This window comes from Anolis sagrei, chromosome X (genome assembly GCF_037176765.1).
Source record: "Anolis sagrei isolate rAnoSag1 chromosome X, rAnoSag1.mat, whole genome shotgun sequence".
Taxonomy (NCBI): Eukaryota; Metazoa; Chordata; class Lepidosauria; order Squamata; family Dactyloidae; genus Anolis; species Anolis sagrei.
In genome coordinates, this window is record NC_090034.1 from 51,198,565 (window position 1) to 51,220,216 (window position 21,652).

The 21,652-nt window shown below is 42.8% G+C and overlaps 1 protein-coding gene across 2 annotated transcripts in view; it reads left to right on the plus strand.

Moving 5' to 3' along the window:
• Positions 1 to 18,504, plus strand: part of MYO1F (myosin IF) — a 38,316-nt gene extending 19,812 nt beyond the window's left edge. For both annotated transcript variants that reach the window (XM_060785151.2, XM_060785150.2), the window contains 19 exons: positions 993 to 1,189; positions 1,991 to 2,071; positions 3,204 to 3,290; positions 3,427 to 3,513; positions 3,619 to 3,786; positions 8,954 to 9,039; positions 9,145 to 9,226; positions 9,310 to 9,416; positions 9,556 to 9,654; positions 10,000 to 10,144; positions 10,409 to 10,523; positions 10,707 to 10,876; positions 11,395 to 11,540; positions 11,731 to 11,877; positions 11,991 to 12,139; positions 12,432 to 12,515; positions 13,471 to 13,687; positions 13,798 to 13,967; positions 17,808 to 18,504. In XM_060785151.2, the coding sequence (XP_060641134.2) occupies positions 993 to 1,189; positions 1,991 to 2,071; positions 3,204 to 3,290; positions 3,427 to 3,513; positions 3,619 to 3,786; positions 8,954 to 9,039; positions 9,145 to 9,226; positions 9,310 to 9,416; positions 9,556 to 9,654; positions 10,000 to 10,144; positions 10,409 to 10,523; positions 10,707 to 10,876; positions 11,395 to 11,540; positions 11,731 to 11,877; positions 11,991 to 12,139; positions 12,432 to 12,515; positions 13,471 to 13,687; positions 13,798 to 13,967; positions 17,808 to 17,884 (2,414 nt within the window). In that variant the 3' untranslated portion in view covers positions 17,885 to 18,504. The remainder of the gene's footprint in view (positions 1 to 992; positions 1,190 to 1,990; positions 2,072 to 3,203; positions 3,291 to 3,426; positions 3,514 to 3,618; positions 3,787 to 8,953; positions 9,040 to 9,144; positions 9,227 to 9,309; positions 9,417 to 9,555; positions 9,655 to 9,999; positions 10,145 to 10,408; positions 10,524 to 10,706; positions 10,877 to 11,394; positions 11,541 to 11,730; positions 11,878 to 11,990; positions 12,140 to 12,431; positions 12,516 to 13,470; positions 13,688 to 13,797; positions 13,968 to 17,807) is intronic.
• Positions 18,505 to 21,652: the final 3,148 nt, after the last annotated feature.

A 21,652-nucleotide genomic window follows, 5' to 3' on the forward strand; every position in this document is an offset into this window, starting at 1 on the left:
AGAATGCCTCTTCCCCTATACTCCCTTAATGCATTGCCTCCGCCCCATAACAGACTATATGAGTTTGTTTCATGTTGTCCGCTGTAAAGGACTCTCCATTTCGTAATTCAGAGATTTGTATGATTCTGAATGGGACCTCCTTCGCATCATTACGAAACTATTACTTTGCATGCAATTTTCCTGCTTCTTGGCAGGGGGTTGGACTGGATGGCTCACGAGGTCTCTTCCAACTCTATGATTCTATGAAACGGAAGTGGAAGCCTCCAAAACATACTCCATAATTGTCTGTGGTGGGAGGAGGCTGATGTGATTGACAACGGTGGCTGTATGCTGGTTTTTTCCTCGTCAGCCAATCACATGGCTTTCCGCAAAGCTGGTCTCCTCCCTTCAGCATCTGTGATTTTTTGTGGAGTTAGTAGGAGAGAAAGATGTGTGCTTTTGAAAGTTTTTTAAATTCCTAAAAATCAGTAGATGAACAAATCTTTCTGAAACTTTGCAGGATCGATGCCTTGCTTATGTTGTCTCATTGTGCAGAAAATCAAGCAGATACTTCTTGTAGTTAATTTTTAATCATTTGTAAAAACGTTTTAAATTTCCAAAAAATTAGTGGATGACTGAAATGTTCTGCAACTTGGCAGGCTTAAATGTGTAAATGGGGCTATTTGTAAAAACGCTTTATAAAATTCCTAAAACTTAGTGGGTTATCGAAACATTCCGAAACTTGGCAGGCTTAAAGACATCAATGTTGTCTACAAGTGTGACAAATTTCATCCCGCAAGACGTAAACATGACGGAGAAACGAGCCTCAAAATTTTCCCCCTCACCGCTAATGGAATAAATCTGAACGAAACCATTACAAAGCTTTGGAGATTCGGAATACAAAACGAAACAGAATCTTAACGCTCCATTTTTAATCTTTATAAGTGTAACTACAGGGTAACTGTCACTATTTTTTAAAAGCCATGTCTCTGTTGTTGTTTTCCCTGCTGTAGTACTCGCCTTCCCGGCTTATCTTTTGGGTATCGACAAGGACCGCTTGAATGACAAGCTGACCAGCCGCAAGATGGACAGCAAATGGGGGGGACGCTCCGAGTCCATCAATGTCACTCTCAATGTCGAGCAGGCCTCCTACACCCGGGACGCCCTGGCCAAGGGACTCTACTCCCGTGTCTTCGATTTCCTGGTGGAGGTGAGTCCGACAGCAGCAAAGAAGGCCAATACAATCCTAGGCTGGACCAATAGTAATAAAGGGAAGTCATAGTCACACTCTCTTCTGCTTTGCTCATCTTGAATGACCCTATGTCCAGTTCAAGAAAAATATGCACAAGACGGAAGGGCTTCTGAGAATTATAACTTGTTCTATCACAAGGGGCCAGGCTTAGCACAGCGAGTTAAACTGCTAAGCTGCAGAAAATCCTGTTGATTGAAAGATTGGCAGTTCAGGGTGAGCACCCGCTGACAACCCCAGATCCCTCCCACCTAACAGATCGAAAACAAAAATGTGAATAGAGAAATAGGTACTTTAAGCGGGGAGGTAATAAAAGGCGCCCCTAAAGGACATGCCGGCAATTCAATCGGGAGGACTTCCAAGAACAACAAAGCTCCTTGGCATGGAACATGGAGTGACAGCACACACGCACACACTCGTGGCTGGAGTCGAACACAGCCTCCAGATGCCAGAAATGGAAAAGATGGCGAAAGCCTTTGCCTCTGTTTATGTATTGTCTGTCCTTGTTAATAATATAACGGCATTGAATGTTTGTCGTATATGTGTTCTGTAATCTGCCCCGAGTCCCCTCGGGGAGATAGAGCAGAATATAAATAATATGGATATGGAATATTATTATTATTATTATTATTATTATTATTATCCATCTCTACATGGTGATAGGGTTTTGAGTAAGAGATGTTTCCTTTCTCGGCTTGCCCCTTCAAACACCAACTCCTTTATTCAATTTCCTGCCTTAAAATCCTCTCTTCTTTCCCCCAGTCAATCAACCGGGCAATGCAGAAACCGAATGAAGAATATAGCATTGGCGTCCTGGACATTTACGGCTTTGAAATATTTCAGGTAACCTAGTGGTCCAAAAAAATAAGAAGTCCAAATGGATGTTGTTTATTTTTACATCATATCCAAAGGAAGGGATGGGTTCATTCATCTAAGTGACTCCAGAGACCATGTGACCTTGTTGCTGTCTGTTCAGGATTCTTCAAATTGAACTAATAAATATATGTGTGTGTATATATGTATGTATGTGTGTATACACATATACTTATGAATCCTCTTTGAAAAATATGTATGTAGGTATGTAAATATGTCTGTATATATCTAAGTACATGCATATATATGTGTGTGTGTGTAAAGAATATATGTGTGCGTATATATATATATATATATATATATATATATATATATATAAATGACCTGTTTGAAGTTTGAATATATATGAAAGTGTGTGTGTGTGTGTGTGTTTGCATGTATATATACATGTTTGTATGTATATGCATACATATATTTATTAGTCATGTTTAAGTATCTGTATTTAAGCATATGTATCTATGTTTGTATGGATATACATAACCATGTATATATATGTATGTGTGTGTTTATATACACACACACATATATATATATATACACATACATATTTGAAGAGTATATATGTTTGTACATATACATGTATTAATCATGTTTGAATATATATGTGTATACATACAAACACTTGTATATATGTGTGTATATATACACACACATATATATTTAGTAGTCCTGTTTGAAGTATATGTACGTGTATATATATATATACACACACACTCATATGTATATATATATGTTGTCATGTTTGAAGTATATGTATATACATTTAATGTGTGTATATATGAACACACACATATATATTTAGTAATCCTCTTTGAGGTATACATATGTATATACATATATATTTATTGGTCATGTTTAAATAATATATATCTATATACATACAATGTATGTGTGTGTATATAGTCCTGTTTGAAGTATACATATGTATATGCATATATGGATGTATTTGTGTGTGTGTATATGTGTGTGTGTGTATATATATATATATATATATATATATATATATATATATATATATATATACACACGTGTGTGTGTGTATATATGTCATGTCTGAAAAATAGGTGTGTTTGTATATATGTATATCTACTCTTCCTTTTAGAGAAACGGCTTTGAGCAATTCTGCATCAACTTTGTGAACGAAAAGCTGCAGCAGATCTTCATCGAGCTGACCCTCAAAGCTGAACAGGTGAGATGTCCCTTTTCAGGGTAAAAAGGGAGGCAACCCCCCTTAAAATATTAGGGTTTAGTTTAAAACAAACGAAGCAAAAATCAAGCTATATGATGACAATAACACACCTTGTTTCCCCCGCCTTTGGGCTTAGGAAGAGTATGTTCAGGAAGGCATCAAATGGACCCCGATTGAGTATTTCAACAACAAAGTAGTGTGCGACCTCATCGAAAACAAGCTGGTAAGAGGATGATCTCATCGGTGATGTCATTGATTGACACGCAACGGGGAGGGTCCAATGGGTAATGTCAGTGCTGCGATTTCCCATCTCTGCACCTTTTCCCAGAATCCTCCAGGCATCATGAGCATCTTGGATGATGTCTGCGCGACCGTCTATGCCAAAGGGGACGGGGCCGACCAGACGCTGTTGCAGAAGCTGCAGTCGGCTGTTGGGACTCACGAGCATTTCAACGGTTCCAGCGGCGGATTCGTCGTCCACCACTATGCTGGCAAGGTCTGTGGCTTCCCTTCCCAATCCCTATTCATTTTCTCTAGGAATTCCTAGACCCTCAAGTGATTTTATGGCCAAAGTTGATACCAATATTGTCAACACCCATTGAGTATTTATACATGAATGAGTTCCTTCTCTCACGTCCGCCCTGTTCTGTGCATGGGACTGATTGTCTCAAGGCGAGCAGTTAGATCCAACCAAGAAATACTACAGAGTCTTTATCTGTAGTTAGCAGAGATGTATAGTACAGCCTCTGACCTTGTTTGCCGCTTGCCACTTTAATAAGCACGTTTGAGCTCTAACTTTCCTCCAAATGCCTTTGGAGGCTTTAATTTTCACTCGTTGCCTATGTACATCTATTTACACATCGGGTCTGCTATTGGTATATGTGGAGATATACTCACAGCAAGTCAACGAGAAGTGATGACCATAGCAAAACATGGCAAAAGATCATCACAGCAAAGGAACCATATGACACATGCCTGCAACTTACGTTTATACCCACAGGGACCACAGGAAATGATACAATTCTCATCATGCCTGTCACATGGTCATGACTTATCAAGGCACTGAATTTTTGCCATTGTTATTGGAAACCGCCCTGTGTCCCTTCAGAGAGATAGAGCAGGCTATAAATAAAGTATCATCATCATCATTTCTCCCTCTAGATCCACATCTCCATTTGCTTAACCCTTCAGTGGAATGTGCTGTGACCACATGTCTATTAGAACTGTATTTTCCACACACTGAAGTTATAGACAATGCATTTCATTTTCTAACAAACACATCATTATCTACCTGACCAAAATATTCCATCTGCCCTCAAAGTTTTTGAGGCTAGAGTTAGTTCTCTGATATTGTACGGCTCCTCTGTTTGGATTTCTGCAATCAATAAATCATTTAATATATTCAATTCCAAGTTTCTCCGGAAACTAATGGGGCTCCTTAGATGTTTGTCTTATGCCATTGTATGCATTGAAACCTTGGCATGGATGAGAGCTATAAATTTTGGCTGCACAAGCAGACCCCAATAGCTGTATTCTCTCTCTTGTCTCTCTCTCTTTCTTATCAGATCATTTTATTTCAGAACTAGCTTGGGTTGCCTGGGTTATTTGAAAAAGTCAATTTTTTAATTGTACAAAAGGCATAAGGTTGTGGGTGAACAACAACTCACATTCTGCCAGGTTAACTCCGGAAAATTCCATCAGTACCTAAAGTTTGTTATGTTGGGCAAGTTTGCTCTAGAGATGCATCATCAGTGGGATTCAGTGTGGCAGTAGGGCAAACTACAACTCCCTCTATGGTGAACCAGTCCCCTCAAACCCCTCCAGTAGGTTGATTTAGTCATGGGGGTTCTGTGTGCTAAGTTTGATCCAGGTCCATCATTGATTGAGGTCAAAGTTTCTCTGGTTGTGGGTGAACTACAACTCCCAGAAAGGAAGGTCACTCCTCCCCCACCCCCAAACCCCTCCAGTAATCAAATTTCAGCATAGCAAGTATGTGTGCCAAGTTTGGTCCAGATTCATCGGTGTTTGGGTGCTATCTGCATGTAGGTGAACTACAACTCCCCCATATCATGGTGACTTTCCCTCAAAGAGCTCCGGTATTTTTTGCTGGTCATGGGGACTTTGTGTGCCAAGTTTTGTCCAATTCCATCCTTGGAGTTCAGAGTGCTCCTTGACTGAAGGTGACTTATAAATCCCAATACCTACAGCTCCAAAACGTCCAAGCCAATTTCCCTCAAAACCCACCAGTATTGAAATGTGGGCATATTGGGTATGCATGCCAAGTTTGGTCCAGATCTATCATTGTTTGAGTTCATAGTACTCTCTGGATGTAGGTGAAATATAACTCCTATAAATCCCTCCAAAGACATCCAGTATGTTTTGTTGCTCATGGGGGTTCTGTGTGCCAAGTTAATTCCAGGTCCATCGTTGGTGGAGTTCAGAATTCTCTTAGATTGCAGGTGAACTATACATCCCAGTACCTACAACTCTTATAAATCATGGTGAATTCTCCCCAAAACTCTCCAGCATGTTCAGTTGCTGATCAATTCCTCTGTTTGCTGTGTGCCATAGAAAAGAATAGGAAAGGGTTAAAGAAGAGGCAGTGGGTGGGGTCATGCAAATTCCACATAAATGGAGAGAGTCAGAAACACTGGGATGTCTGTGGTGGAGGAAACACAGAAAATCTAAGATAAAATTGTCTTTGAATGAAAGCCTTCACTTGGGTGGGGGAGGGGGCAAGATAGTGTTTGTGGAGGACATTGGCAGGGCTCTTGGACATGTTCATGGCGCTCACTATAACCTGCAATGTCATTGAAGGGATTGACTTAGGCAATCCCTCATAGCCTGAGGGTGATGGCCCTCCAAGTGTAGTGTCTTGGTGGTCTATACATGGTGTATATGCTGTGGAGCCCCATTTTTTATCCGCATGTTCTTCTGCAGTGAGAACATTGGTTTCCAGGTGGAAGGCAGTCCTGGTCAGGACTGGCTTCACATGCCTTTCTCTTGGTACATTTCTCCCTTTCACCCTCCATTCATGCCTCTTTGAATTCTGTAGCACTGCTGCTCACAGCTCACCTCCAGCTAGAGCACTCAAGGACCAGGGCTTCCCAATTCTTGGTGTCTATGCTTTAAGCCCATCTTTAAATCTCTTTTCCTGTCCATCCACATTCCGTTTTCCATTCTTGATTTCGGAATATAGTAACTGCTTTGGGAGACTGTGATTGGGCATTTGGACAATGTGGCCAGTCCAGCGGAGTTGATGGTGTAGGAGCATCGCATCAAAACTGGTGGAAGGAGGGAAGGAGGGCCATTGGTGTCTCCTGAGTAGTGGGAGCTATAGCTAATTGTGGAGGCAGGAGCTTGTCTGTGTAAGTGGACACCCTAGCCACAGATATACACACATATTTTTGCTTTTATTACGTGTATAGATAAATGATTCTCAGAAAGATTGAAACAATTGGCCTGTCCTAATGTGGAAGTCTGCAGGTCAGTCAAGAGCAAACTTTTGGATCTTGACTTTCATAATCTGACTCTTGCAGCAAAAACAATTTGCCGGTCCACTTCCGAGCAAAATTCAAAGTGCTGGTCTTGGCCTATAAAGCCATATACAGTTCCAGCCCAGCTTATGTGTCCGAACGTATCTCCCTCTATGTCCCGCCTTGGAATTAAAGGTCGTCCGGAGAGGCCCTGCTCTCAGTCCCACCCTCTTCACAAGCTCGATTGGCAGGGACAAGGAACAGGGCCTTCTCAGTGGTAGCCCTCCACTTGTGGAATGCTCACCCTAGCAAAATTAGGTCGGCTTCATCCCTCCTCTCTTTTAGAAAGAAGCTCAAAACATGGGTTTGGGACCAGTAGGTTTGGCAGTATTCACAATGCTTTAACTCTAACAATGACAGGCTTGGACTGAGTCGTCGGTCACTAAATTAGATTTGGACTTGGCTATATGATGAAGAATAATGTTTTAACATATTTTAATCCAATATATTTTAATCTAGTGCTTTTCTCTTGTATAATGTTGTTGTAATGTGTTTACATGTGTCGGCATCAAATTGCTGCCATTGTAAGCCACCCTGAGTCCCCCTTTGGGGGTTGAGAAGGACGGGGTGGAAATGTTGGAAATAAATAAATAAATAAAATTTGTTCCCCGACCACGTCATTGATTCCATGCTCAGCTTCACATTTTCATCAATCCGACCCAGAGGAAAGCTTTGGTGACTGCAAGATGCAGTGTGTTGCCATTAGCTCTTTTGTGTGGGAGGTATAAAAATGTGGAACAATCCGAAAGGATTTGTTCTTGTGACTCGGATTGTGTCAAAACACTTCACCATTCTTTGTTTGCTCTAAAGATAATATACAGATGAAATACAGGAGTTCTGTTTTTTCACTGTGGCAAGAGTGTTATAAAACAACTCTAATGCATTCTTTTGTGAGATTGTTTATTCTTGAGATGACTAATTCTTAATTATGCTTTCTTTTTAATCTGTGACTTACTCTTGTTGTATATGCCTATGTTGTGATTTTGCTGTTGTATCCCAGTAAAGGCTGTGTGCGTGACACATCTGGCCATATAGAGACACAATGGAGGATCTAGAGCAGTGTTTCTCAACCTTCCTAATGACATGACCCCTTAATACGTTTCCTCATGTTGTGGTGACCCCCAACCATAACATTATTTTCATTGCTACTTCATAACTGTAATTTTGCTACTGTTATGAATCAGAAGGTAAATATCTGATATGCAGGATGTATTTTCATTCACTGGACCAAATTGAGCACAAATATCCCATACACCCAAATTTGAATACTGGTGAGGTTGTGGGGGGGGGGGGGGGTGTGATTTTGTCATTTGGGAGTTGTAGTTGCTGGAGTATATAGTTAACACATAATCAAAGAGCATTCTGAACTCCACCAAGGATGGAATTTAACCAAACTTGGCACCATAACAACAGAAAATCCTGGAAGGGTTTGGTGGGCACTGGCCTTGAGTTCTGGAGTTGTAGTTCACCTACATCCAGAGAGCGCTGTGGACTCAAACAATGATAGATCTGGACCAAACTTGGCATGAATACTCAATATGCCCAAATGTGAACACTGGTGGAGTTTGGGGAAAACAGACCTTGACATTTGCCAGTTGCAGTTGCTGGGCCAAACTTCCCACACAAAACCCCCATGCCTTGAAGGGACTTGCTGGCACGAACCTCCTTCCAGCCTCGTACACTCTCCCTTGCCCACACATGTGCACCACACTGCCATACACCGAGCATGCCTGCTCTCCCCTCCCTGCTTGGAGTCTCAGAAACAGCCCACCGCTTGGCTGAGAGACCAGTCAATCACAGCGCAGGAGGGCTTTTGGTGGGAGGATTCACCCTCTGTTTCCAAACAGGAAGAGAAGGACAGGCGGAGTGATCTTCAGCTTTCTCTGCCAAAAGGGTTCCTAAGACAATCAGAAATATATGTTTTCTAATGGTGTTTGGCGACCCCTCTGAAACCCCCTTGCGACCCCCCCCCCCCGGGGTCCCGACCCCCAGGTTGCGAAACACTGACCTAGAGATTCCCACAGAAGTGTTCTCTCAATTTCAAAAAAGAGCACTATGGAGTAATGGGGATAAAAGAGAGAAGTGACTTTGGCCATATTGGATGCGAAGACCTTTAATGTCTTCTAGGTTTCCTATGATGTGAGCGGCTTTTGCGAACGGAACAGAGATGTCCTATTCACTGACTTGATCGAGCTGATGCAAAGCAGCGAGTTGTGAGTGTATTTCCCTCTCTGCTTTGATTATTAGGTAGCTAAATAATAATAATAATAATAATAATAATAATAATAATAATAATGAGACACCTCTTAATTTCTCAGTGCTTTCATCCGGACACTTTTCCCTGAAAAACTGGACGCGGACAAAAAAGGACGGCCCACAACAGCCGGGAGCAAAATCAAAGTAAGGCTGTACCCATCTTGACTGTTATAAATTTGACTGCAAATGTTTGCTATGCATCATCTTCATCCTCCTTTCCTAAACAGAAACAAGCCAATGACCTGGTGAACACGCTGATGAAGTGCACCCCGCACTACATCCGCTGCATCAAACCCAACGAGACCAAGAGGCCCCGCGACTGGGAGGAGAGCAGGTGAGGAATTATAAGGTTCCTCTACATCCCGGGAGTTGTAGTTCCCATAAAAAAAAAAAGCAGGACAGGGAAACATGGCACCTTCTGACTCCATTGAATATAGGACTAACAACTACCTCTGTTATATTGGCTCTTGTAGGGTGAAGCATCAAGTCGAGTACCTGGGTTTGAAGGAGAACATCCGAGTCCGCCGGGCCGGCTTTGCCTACCGCAGACTGTTCCAAAAATTTCTGCAAAGGTAAGGGGCACCTCTGAAGACATCAGGGACCTATAATGACTTTGGGACTACTTACTTTACTGGTAACTACTCATTACTGCTATCCAGAACACTAATTTACTCGGTTACTGGTTGCTAAGAAGTTGCTATTATGGTCACGATAATGGGGAAGTATAAGGTACTTCTCTTTCTCCCCCAAGTGATCAGTTCAGATATTGCAACTGGGAAATTGTGTCATTGGGAAATTATAGGGTGTTTCTCTCTCCCCCAAGTGGCCGATTCAGATATTGAAACTGGGAAACTCAAAAGGCATCACAAAGCTTTTTTGTAGTCTTGTGAAGTATCAGCAAGTATTCTGCTTTGCAGGTATGCCATCCTCACCCCGGAGACCTGGCCAAGGTGGAGGGGAGACGAGCGCCAGGGGGTCCAGCATTTGTTGAGATCCGTCAACATGGATGCCGACCAGTACCAGATGGGTCGCACCAAGGTTTTTGTCAAGAACCCAGAGTCGGTAAGAGCTGACAGTGCCCTTAGCAATGTCTCTTAGAGTCTCTAACTCCTCGCATTGGAGAGAACATCTCTCTAAAAATCTCTTGGTCTTCTAGTGTGATTGTATGGTTGATGTTGACCATAAAGTCATGCTGGAGGATCTAGAGATTCCAGGAGAGATGTCTTACATTTAGGGATGTTCTTTTTTGCGAATGTGGAGAGCTGAACGTTGCACTAATGAATTAATAACGAAAAGGTTCACTTTTTTCTCCACATACCTTGCCAGCTCTTCCTTCTCGAAGAGATGCGGGAACGGAAGTTTGATGGATTTGCCCGGGTCATCCAGAAAGCGTGGCGACGCCACATTGCCATCCGGAAATACGAGCAAATGCGGGAAGAAGGTGAGGAACGGCAGCATTATGGGACACCATTATCTGCATTACACAGTTTTAGCGGAATCCTGGGATCTGTCATTTGGGGAGGGACTTGGAGATGAATTCATGTCTCTGATCAAATCATTATATTTATATATAAAATGGGAGGGGGATGAATCCAAACGTGTCACTTTTTTGCTTGCGGCATAGCCTCCCACATCCTGTACAACTTCAAGGAGAGGCGAAGAAACAGCATCAACCGAAACTTCGTGGGCGACTACCTGGGCATGGAGGACAAACCCGAACTCCGCCAGTTCTTGGCCAAAAGGGAACGGATTGATTTTGCCGACTCGGTCACCAAATACGACCGAAGGTTTAAGGTGAGTGTTGTTGTGTGTTGACAGGTCTCTTTTCCAACTTTCAGCAAACCAAACATTTCCTCCGTTTAAGATCTTTAGCCTCACCCAAGATTCACGGTCAAACGGGGATCTGAACCATGGTCTCCAGAATCATATTTATACTTACATAAATAGGTAAAAGTAAAGGTTTTCCCCTGACATTAAGTCCAGTCGTGTCTGACTCTGGGGGTTGGTTCTCATCTCCATTTCTACGCCAAAGAGCCGGCGTTGTCCGTAGATCCCTCCAAGGTCATGTGCATATCGGCCGACATATTGACGCTCCATATAAATACTATATAAATATTTATTTTGGGTTTCCTTTTTTATTCCAAGTCTTCTAGGTGTTTTGTAGTTCAACTACCAGAAGTCCCGGCCTAGCTTGTCCAATGGTCAAGGATTCAGGGAGCTTAGAGTTTGGGAACCATAGATCCTAGTCATTGTTGGGCATTATTCATTCAGACATGGTTCACCTCTCGCCATCTCGTTTGCCTCCTCTTCAGCCGATCAAGCGCGACTTCATCTTGACCCCCAAATACTTCTATATGATTGGCCGAGAGAAGGTGAAAAAAGGCCCCGAGAAAGGTCAAATCCGAGAGGTGTTGAAGAAGAAAGTGGAAGTCCAAGCTGTGAATAGAGTCTCGCTCAGGTGAGAACCTTCCTTCCAAGGGTTCGTTGGTCTATTTCATCTGTATCTCTCAAGGAATTTGCAAAATCTACCTTGAGCTCCAGCACTAGAAGACAATGGAGTTGCCTTCCATGCTACTTCCATGTTTGGGATATCTGTATTACTTCCCCCCAAAATTTGATTTTTCTTATGGATATCACTTACTCCTCAGCACCAAACAGGATGATTTTTTCATCCTCCATGAAGCGGAAGTGGATACATTCCTGGAGTCCATTTTCAAGACCGAACTCATCAGCCTTCTGTGCAAGCGGTATGAAGAAGTCACCCGGCGGAAACTCCTCCTCAACTTCAATGACACGTAAGCAGACCCAGACAGCTGATTCAGGGATTCAGGTTTTTTGAAAAATGGGTTTTAGACAAAGGTGTGCAACCATTGAAAGAACTCAAACGCCATTGGGATTCCTTCTTCAGGCTACAGTTCCGGGTCAAGAAAGAAGGCTGGGGAGGCGGTGGGACTCGGACAGTGACCTTCATGAGTGGTCAAGGCAGCGCCGCTGTCCTCAAGGCTGGAGGGAAGACATTGACCGTCTCCATTGGGAGCGGATTGCCGAAGAACTCCAGTAAGTGTTGGTCTTGATGGGACCATAGGTCTACAACATTTCACCAAGTTAAAATCAGATATGTGTCATCAAATATCACCTGGAGGTGGTCAAGATGGCAAAAGTTATTATTGTAGTTTGATGGAACCTCCTTCTACTCTACCTTGGACTAGATAGCCTTTGGGAGTCCCTTCCAACTCTTGGATGTGTAGCAGCCCTGTGTTTCCGCTTTGGTTCTAGTTAAGTGGCTCCAAACACCAAGTAAGGAAGTTTTGTCTTACATCTCGCTTGTATTTTCTTTTTTCCCTGCCAGAGCCCACCAGGAAAGAAATCCACCACAGCAAAGCTCACCAGAGGCCAAAAGGACCCCCACGAGCCACACCGCCAGCCCCAAGAGGTATTATTATTGTTAGTCATTGTAGTATTTCTCTACCAAAGGAGACTCAAAGGAGGTAGGAAAGCTTGAATATGTCCCAGAAGCTCTTTATCAGAGATTTAAGATTGTCTGCACATTGCACTTACCCTAAAATACTCAGCACTTTTTAATCTGTACCCATTACATTCGGCCTGGCCCTAGTTTTATTGTGTCATGGTGTATTGTTTCTATTGTTTACTGTTATTGTTTAATGTTTTGATTTGCTTTATAATGCTATGTGTATTGTTATGTTGTTGTTTTATTGAGGCCTTGGCCTTTGTAAGCCGCATCGAGTCCTTCGGGAGATGCTCGTGGGGTACAAATAAAGATAATAATAATAATAATAATAATAATAATAATAATAATAATAATAATAGAAAAAAAGTAGTAGTAATAATAATAATAATAATAATAATAATAATAATAATTGAATAATTCACCTAGAGAAGGTGAAAAGTACAACTAAAAAACGGCAATTAAAGGTTTGGGAATGCGAATAAAGAATGTAAGGAGACTGAACAGGGAGTTAAAATCCAAGAAAATGAAGGTATAAACATCCAGATTTCAGTAGCAAACCCCAGCAGACACCATGGTCCCACTCTATATATTGTTTGACTATTACAGATCCAACTGGAAATTCTAATGGAATGGCTAACAACCACAGCACAAATTATTATATCATTAAGATATGTTAATTCTCAAGCAGCCCATCAATGGTTCGAATGTGAATTAGGATATTTACAGTGACTTGGAGAGGTTAAACGATCTGTCCTTTGCTTGTCGCTGCTTGGAAATGTTTCTATTGGGGCATGACGATGGGTACGGTGTTGGGGTCGGCACCATAAACTCACATTCCTAGCAGTTATGGCGTTTGAACCCGTGATCTGAAACATTGTCAGAAAGATTCATTTGTTTGCCAAATGCCTCTCAAATGCAGGGGGACCTCCTTCGGGGAATTTCCGGAATGGTGCCGCACAGTTTCCCCGCAACAGCAGCCGCCTGCAGGAGGAACCCTACAGCACCCCGAGGCGGGCGGGGCAAGCACCCCCGGCAACAGCGCTCCCTAAGCAAGGGGTTTCGCGGAGGGCCAAGGCCAGGACGCCCTCCGAACACAACATGGAGTTCCTCAACGTTCCGGACCAAGGAATGGCTGGGTAATTGATGCTTCAGCTACCTTAAAATTGCAAGAATGTGTATTGTTGAGTCCTTCTGTTGTGCCCTGTAGGTGTTCTCGCTGACTCCCATGTTGCTTCCTGCCTCACAGGACCCAAAGGAAGCGTAGCATTAGCCAAAGGCCTCCTCCGGCAGTGGGGCGGCCCAAGCCTCAGCCCAAAGCCACCGGGCCCCGCTGCCGGGCCCTTTATCAATATCTCAGCCAAGACGTGGATGAGCTCAGCTTCAATGTGGGCGATGTGATCGACCTCTTGATGGAAGGTACGGACTCTTTTGTTCTAATAATTCCATAAGATTCGACTCTCGTTGGGCGAGTGGGCTTAATAACAAAAGACCCTCCTCATAAATGTTCAGCAGAGCAACTCAGCAGCAGCGTGACCCTGTGCCAGTAGCCCAAAGTGATAAAAAGGACAAAAACACAGAGACCAATGTTATATCTTCCATAGGACGCCTTCCTTTGTAGTAAAATAATATAGTTGTACTATTTACAATAACAAGGTTTCCACAACATGAATAAACAAATACACAGTAGCTTTAGACATAGGAGCTTTTCCACACGAGGCTTCTCTCACACCAGGCCTTCTCATATCAGGCCTTCCCAATACTGGGAGGCCTACCTCACAGAGAAGCCTCCTCACATAGACTGAGAAGTTCCCTCACTGAGGCAACTAACAATAACAGGATTCAGCCTAATCACTCTCCACAGGGTGGCTATTTACAAGAACAAGGTTTCCACAACACAAATAAACAAATACACAGTAGCTTTAGACATAGGAGCTTTTCCACACGAGGCTTCTCTCACACCAGGCCTTCTCATATCAGGCCTTCCCAATACTGTGAGGCCTACCTCACAGAGAAGCCTCCTCACATAGACTGAGAAGTTCCCTCACTGAGGCAAGCTAACAATAACAGGCTTCGGCCTAATCACTCTCCTCAGGGTGGCTATTTACAAGAACAAGGTTTCCACAACACGAATAAACAAATACACAGTAACTTTAGACATAGGAGCTTTTCCACACGATACTTCTCTCACACCAGGCCTTCCTCATACTGTGAGGCCTACCTCACAGAGAAGCCTCCTCACATAGACTGCGAAGTTCCCTCACTGAGGCAAACTAACAATAACAGGCTTCGGCCTAATCTCTCTCCTCAGGGTGGCTATTTACAAGAACAAGGTTTCCACAACACGAATAAACAAATACACAGTAGCTTTAGACATGGAAGCTTTTCCACACGAGGCTTCTCTCACACCAGGCCTTCTCATATCAGGCCTTCCTCATACTGTGAGGCCTACCTCACAGGGAAGCCTCCTCACATAGACTGAGGAGTTCCCTCACAGAAGCAAACTAACTCTAACAGGCTTTGGCCTAATCTCTCCTCTGGGTGGCTATTTACAAGAACAAGGTTTCCACAACACGAATAAACAAATACACAATAGCTTTAGACATGGGAGCTTTTCCACACGAGGCTTCTCTCACACCAGGCCTTCTCATATCAGGCCTTCCTCATACTGTGAGGCCTACCTCACAGAGAAGCCTCCTCACATAGACCGAAGAGTTCCCTCGCTGAGGCAAACTAACACTAACAGGCTTCGGTGTACTAACTCAGTGCTTGACTCACTTTTGTAATCAAAAATACTCAAGTTAATTTTTAATATTCCTGACAACTCTCAACCAGAGTAGTGCTATAGTTACTACTAGTCTTGTATATTCAGCCCTCCACATTTGCTGATCAAAATTTAGTTAAAACCTGCAAAGAACCCAAAAGGGCTAACTACTTTAATAGCCATCAATTTATTATTACACTACGTAACAAAATTTGGGGAAAAAAGTGTGTTCCTGGTTTCAAAGTGTTATTTCCTGTTTAATTGTGCGACCCTTACTTTGAAAGTAGTTGTTATACTGCAAAAACTTCATTTTTGTGGCTGCCAGAAACAATGTTGGATTGGTTAAGACTCAATGAGATAGTAATTGAAAAACTAGAGCAAAATGTGCTGGAGGATGTCCCACCAAAACAAAGTTTCTGAAGTCTAATAAACTTTTTCCAAGTTTTTATGATAGAACCAATTAGGAAATGACATTTAGAACCAGGAATAAAAACTGTGTTATATAGTGTTGATCAATGTACAGCAAAGAAGGCGAATCTGATTTTGCAGGAAAGGGTTGGACTAGATGGCCCTTGGGATTTCTTCCAACTCTAGGATTCTATTATATGTTTCTGTGATTTATTTCATTGCAAATAATTGCTTTAATTCTGGTGTAATCATGTTACATAGTGTTATTATCACGCTATTATTATTATTATTATTATTATTATTATTATTATTATTATTATTAAAGCTTGGGCACCCGACAGTGCCCAGGTTATTTGAAAAAGGCATTGTTTATTTTGGGGTGTTAGGTAATATCAGTTCAGTAATTTGTAGCTCTATTTCTTAGAGAGAAAAAAAACCAGTATTTCCTGTTGTTTTTTAATGAATGCTCCCATTAGAAAATGAAAAAGGGTGTGGGTGAACTGCAACTCCCAAAATCGTGGGCCAATCACCTCAAAGTCCACCAGTATTCTAAGTTGACCATGATGGGTCTGGGTGCCAAGTTTGGTCCAGATCTAACGTCAGCTGCGTTCAGTGCTTTCTGGATGAGGGTGAACTGCAACTCCCAAAATCAAGGCCCATTGCCACAAATCCCTCCAGTGTGTTCAGTTGGTCATGGAGTATCTCTGTGCCAAGTCTGGTTTCGGTCCATTGTCCATGGGGATTACAGTTTCTCTGGTTGTAGGTGAACTACAACTCCCAGAAATCAAAGTCTATCCCTCCCAAACTCCTTCAGTATTCAAATTTGGGCATATCAGGCATGTGTGCATCGTCATTCGAGTTCACTGTGATCTGGATGTAGGTGAACTACAACTCCCCCAAATCAAGATGAATTCCCCCTAAAGCCCTCCAGTATTTTTTGTTGGTCATGGGGGTTGTGGGCCAAGTGAGGTCCAGAGTGCGCTTTGATTGCAAGTAAACTTTAAATCCCAGTGCCTACAACTCCCAAATGTAAAGGGCAATTTCCCCAAAACCCACCAGTATTCCAATTTGGATGTATCGGGTATACGTGCCAAATTTGGTCCAAGTCAACTGTTCTTTGGGTTCACAGTGCTCTCTGCATGTGAGCTACACTTCCTATAAATCAAGGTCAATTCCCTCCTCCCCAAACCTCTCCAGTATTTTTCGTTGGTCATGGGAGTTTTGTGTGCCAAATTTGGTCTATATCCATTGCTGGGGGTCACAGTGCTCTGTCTTGATGCAGGGTGAACTACAACTTCCCTAACCCTAGCTCTAACTCTAACCCTAACCCCAAACCCTTCCAATATGTTCAGTTGCCGATCAATTCTGCTCTGTTTGCTGTGCACCATAGACAAAAGTAGGAAAGGGTTAAGGGAGAGGCATGGGCGGCGGAGGGGGGGGCTCATGCAAATTTCACACCAATGGAGAGAGAAAGGAACACTGAGATGTCTGTGGTGGAGGAAAAAATAAAATCTAAGATGAAATTGTCCCTGCATAAAAGCCTTCACTTGGGGGTAATGGGCAATATGGTGTTGATGGCGGACATTGGCAAGGCTTTTGTACATGTTTACGGCACTCAATATAACCTGCAATGTCACTGGAGGGAGGGCCATTGATGTCCCCTGAGTAGTGGGAGCTATAGCTGTTTGTGGAGGCAGGAGCCTGTATAAGTGGACACCCCAGCCACATGCACACATCCATTTTTCACTTTTATTAAGTGTATATGTGTGTATTTATTTATTTATTTATTTATAATTATTATTATATATTATTATATTTTATATATGATAATTTTATATATATATTTAATATTTTTATTATTAATATCCCACTTCTTTGCTCTAAAAAAGGGACTCAAAGCAGCACTTTAGAGATAACACAACCCATACCTGACTGCTGCCAAACTCGTGGTCTATGTTTTGCCTCCAAACGTTGTTCACAGTAATGCTTTTAATGAGCCTCCTTATGGTGTAGCCGTGCATCGTACAATAGCAATGGAACAATAAGGAGGCTCTAGAAATGCTTAAGAGCAATTTGATTTTCCGCAGATGCCTCTGGATGGTGGAAGGGCCGCCTCCACGGGCGCGAAGGCCTTTTCCCCGGAAATTATGTACAGAAACTCTGAGGAAATTTCCCCCGAAACAGAAGGGAAAAAAGGACCCAGTTGTCGGCTTGAATGCACAAAGGAAAGAAGAAGGAGCCTGTTCGGCCCCAAGGCGGACAAAGGACATTGCCGAAAACACTGACTCTGTAAAAGGCAGGTTGGTTTTTCCATCCTTGTTTGGCAACGTGAAAAGACAAACCGAACGAGGACATCTTACTGTTTTGGGATGCTCTGGTGCTAACTTTCAAAAAGGGGAGCAAGTAGGAATGTGGGGAGGGTTCTTGGTGTAGGAATAAAGGCATTAATGTGCTTTGTATGTCCGTCGCAATGCTTCACGGGGAGGAATAAATTAAATATGCTGTTTGGGAATGCGATTAAGTACATCTTTCAGACGTTAACACCCGTCAACAGACAAGATATTGCACCAATTTTACTGTAAGCTGCTTTGAGTCTTTTTTAAATGTCCTGTGTTTTGGTCTCTGTCCTGTGTGATGAATGTGCATTTTATAGAAATGCTTTTAGGGAACCGAATTTTAGTATGTTTGTAGAATTTTATAGTATTTGTGTGTTTTGGACTGTGCTGTTACCCACCTCAAGCAATGAGAGGTAGATAAGAAATAAAATTATTATTATTATTATTATTATTATTATTATTATTATTACTATCGTCATCATCACTACTACTTCAAGAGTAACAAATGCAAGAACAAATGAAATGCAAAGATACAGAATGGGGGACGCGTGGCTCGAGAGCGGTACATGTGAAAAAGATCTTGGAGTCCTCGTGGACAATAAGTTAAACATGAGTGAACAATATGATGCGGCGGCAAAAAAAAGCCAGTGGGATTTTGGCCTGCATCAATAGGATTATAGTGTTTAGATCCAGGGAAGTCATGCTACCCTTCTATTCTGCCTTGGTTAGACCACACCTGCAATACTGTGTCCAGTTCTGGGCACCACAATTGAAGAGAGATGTTAAGCTGGAATGTGTCCAAATGAGGGCAACTAAAATGATCAAGAGTCTGGAGAAGAAGCCCTATGATGAGTGGCTTAAAGAACTGGGCATGTTTAGCCTGAAGAAGAGAAGGCTGAGATGAGACATGATAGCCATGTATAAATGTGAGAGGAACTCATAGGGAGGAGGGAGCAAGCTTGTTCTATGCTGCCCTGGAGACCAGGATGCGGAACAATGGCTTCAAACTACAAGAAAGGAGATTCCATCTGAACATGAGGAAGAACTTCCTGACTGTAAGAGCTATTCGGCAATGGAGCGCTCTGCCCTGGAGTGTGGTGAAGGCTCCTTCTTTGGAGGCTTTTAAACAGAGGCTAGATGGCCATCTGTCAGGGGTGCTTTGAATGTAATTTTCCTGCTTCTTGGCAGGGGGTTGGCCTGGATGGCCCATGACGTCTCTTCCAACTCTATGATTCTACCTTGGGTCCCCTTTGTTGCCCAGGTTATTTGAAAAAGTCAATTTTTAATTGTACAAAATGCATAAGGTTGTGGGTGAACTACAACTCCCATGTCAGGTTAACCCCGAAAAACTCCATCAGTACTTAAATTTTGTTATGTTGGGCACACTTGCTCTAGATGCATCATCGATGGGGTTCAGTGTGCTCTCTGGCTGTAGGGTAAACTACAACTCTCACTATGGTGAGTCAGTCTCTTCAAACTCCTCAGTAGGTTGAGTTAGTCATAGGGGTTTTGTGTGCCAAGTTTCGTCCAGGTCCATCATTGGTGGAGGTCACAGTTTCTCTGGTTGTGGGTGAGCTACAACTCCCAAAACCCCTCCAGTAATCAATTTTCGGAATACAAGATATGTGTGTAGTTTGGTCCAGATCCATCGGTGTTTGGGTTCACAGTGCTCTTTGGATGTAAGTGAACTACAACTCCCCCAAATCAAGGTGCCTTTTCCCCATAGACCTCCAGTAATTTTTACTGGTCATGGGGGCTCTGTGTGCCAATTCCATCTTTGGTGGAGTTCAGAGTGCTCACTGACTGCAGATGAACTATAAATCCCAGCACCCACAACTCCAAAATGTCCAGGCCAATTCCCCTCAAAAGCCACCAGTATTCAAATTTGGGTTCCTGTATATTCCGGCATATAAGACGACTGGCCGTATAAGACCCCCAACTTTTCCAGTTAAAATATAGTTTGTGATATACTCTCTGTATAAGACTATCCCTCTTCCAACACACACCAAATAAAAATTTAAAAACATCAGATTTGATTTCAATATGGTAATTTTCCTATTACTGTACCTCCTTCTCTGCCTCTCAATCTCACACATGCGCACCTTCACTGCAGTCTTCAGGAGTGAGATCTGAGAGGCAGAGGAGGAGGTATGGTAATAGGATACAAGGGCGGGCCAGACAGGTAAAAGAGGTGTGCTTTTCTGGGCCCAGAGCCATTCCATCTCTTTTTTCCATACCCCGGGCGCCTGCAGCTTGCTCCACCCTTCACTTACACTTTTCCCTGGGCACCCCTTCACATTACCATCGGGACTGCATCAAATCCACGAATCCTGATGGATTTTCTTCTACCATATTTGTACAGTGTCGCCCTTAATGCTTTCATACAGTCGCTGTATACAGCAGGGACGCATCCGCTGCCATTTTTGAGCTCTCTCCATCATATGCGGCAACCAGATTCTTCAATCCGGACTGGAAGCTTCAGCACCCGCTCTGTAAGACTACTCCTAGCGTATAACTCCCAGCGTATGAGACTATCCCTAGCGTATAAGACTACTCCCAGCATACAAGTCTACTCCTGGTGTATAAGACGACCCCTGACTTTTGAGAAGATTTTCTTGGGTTAAAAAGTAGTCTTATACGCCATAAAATACGGTATATTGGGTATGCATGCCAAATTTGGTCCAGATATATCGTTGTTTGGGTTCACAGTGCACTCTAAATGTAGGTGAACTACAATTCCTATACATCCCCCCAAAGACCTCCAGTATGTTTTGTTGGTCATGGGAGTTCTGTGTGCCAAGTTGGTTCTAGGTTGGCGGAGTTCAGAGTGCTCCTTAGATTGCAGGAGAATTATACATCCCAATACCTACAACTCCTATAAATCATGGTGAATTCTCCCCAGACCTCTCTAATATGTTCAGTTGCTGATCAATTCCCATTTGCTGTGTGCCATAGATAAAAGTAGGTAAGTGTTAAGGGAGAGGCAGAGGGTGGGGTTATGCAAATTCCACACCAATGGAGAGTCAGAAACACCGGGATGTTCCTGGTGGAGGAAACACATAAAATCTAGGATGAAATTGCCTTCACTTGGGTTGTGGGCAGTATGGTGTTTGTGGCAGACACTGGCAGGGCCCTTGTACATGTTTACGATGCTCGCTATAACTTGCAATGTCATTGGAGGGAGGACCACTGGTGTCTCCTGAGTAGTGAAAGCTATCACTGTTTGTGGAGGCAGGAGCATGTCTGTGTAAGTGGACACCCCAACCACTAACATGCATACATTTTTTTACTTTTATTGGGTGGGTGGATAGATAGATGGATGGAAGATGGTGTCCCAAAGGCCTACCTTAATGGCTTTCCATCCATGCTCCCAAAGCAAGAGGGTTACCCTATTGCCTTCAATTTATTTGGGGTTGTAACACTCAAAAAACCTGAAAAGGTTCAAGCAAAAGTATAACCTTCTACTAGAACAGTGGTTCCCAACCCTTTTTTTTGACCAGGGACCACTTTGACCAGGGCCCTCTCTCCAACATTAGTACCAAAAGGGTTACGAATCAAGTTTTTTGTTAACTTTAGATTCAGTTTGGTTATTTGGG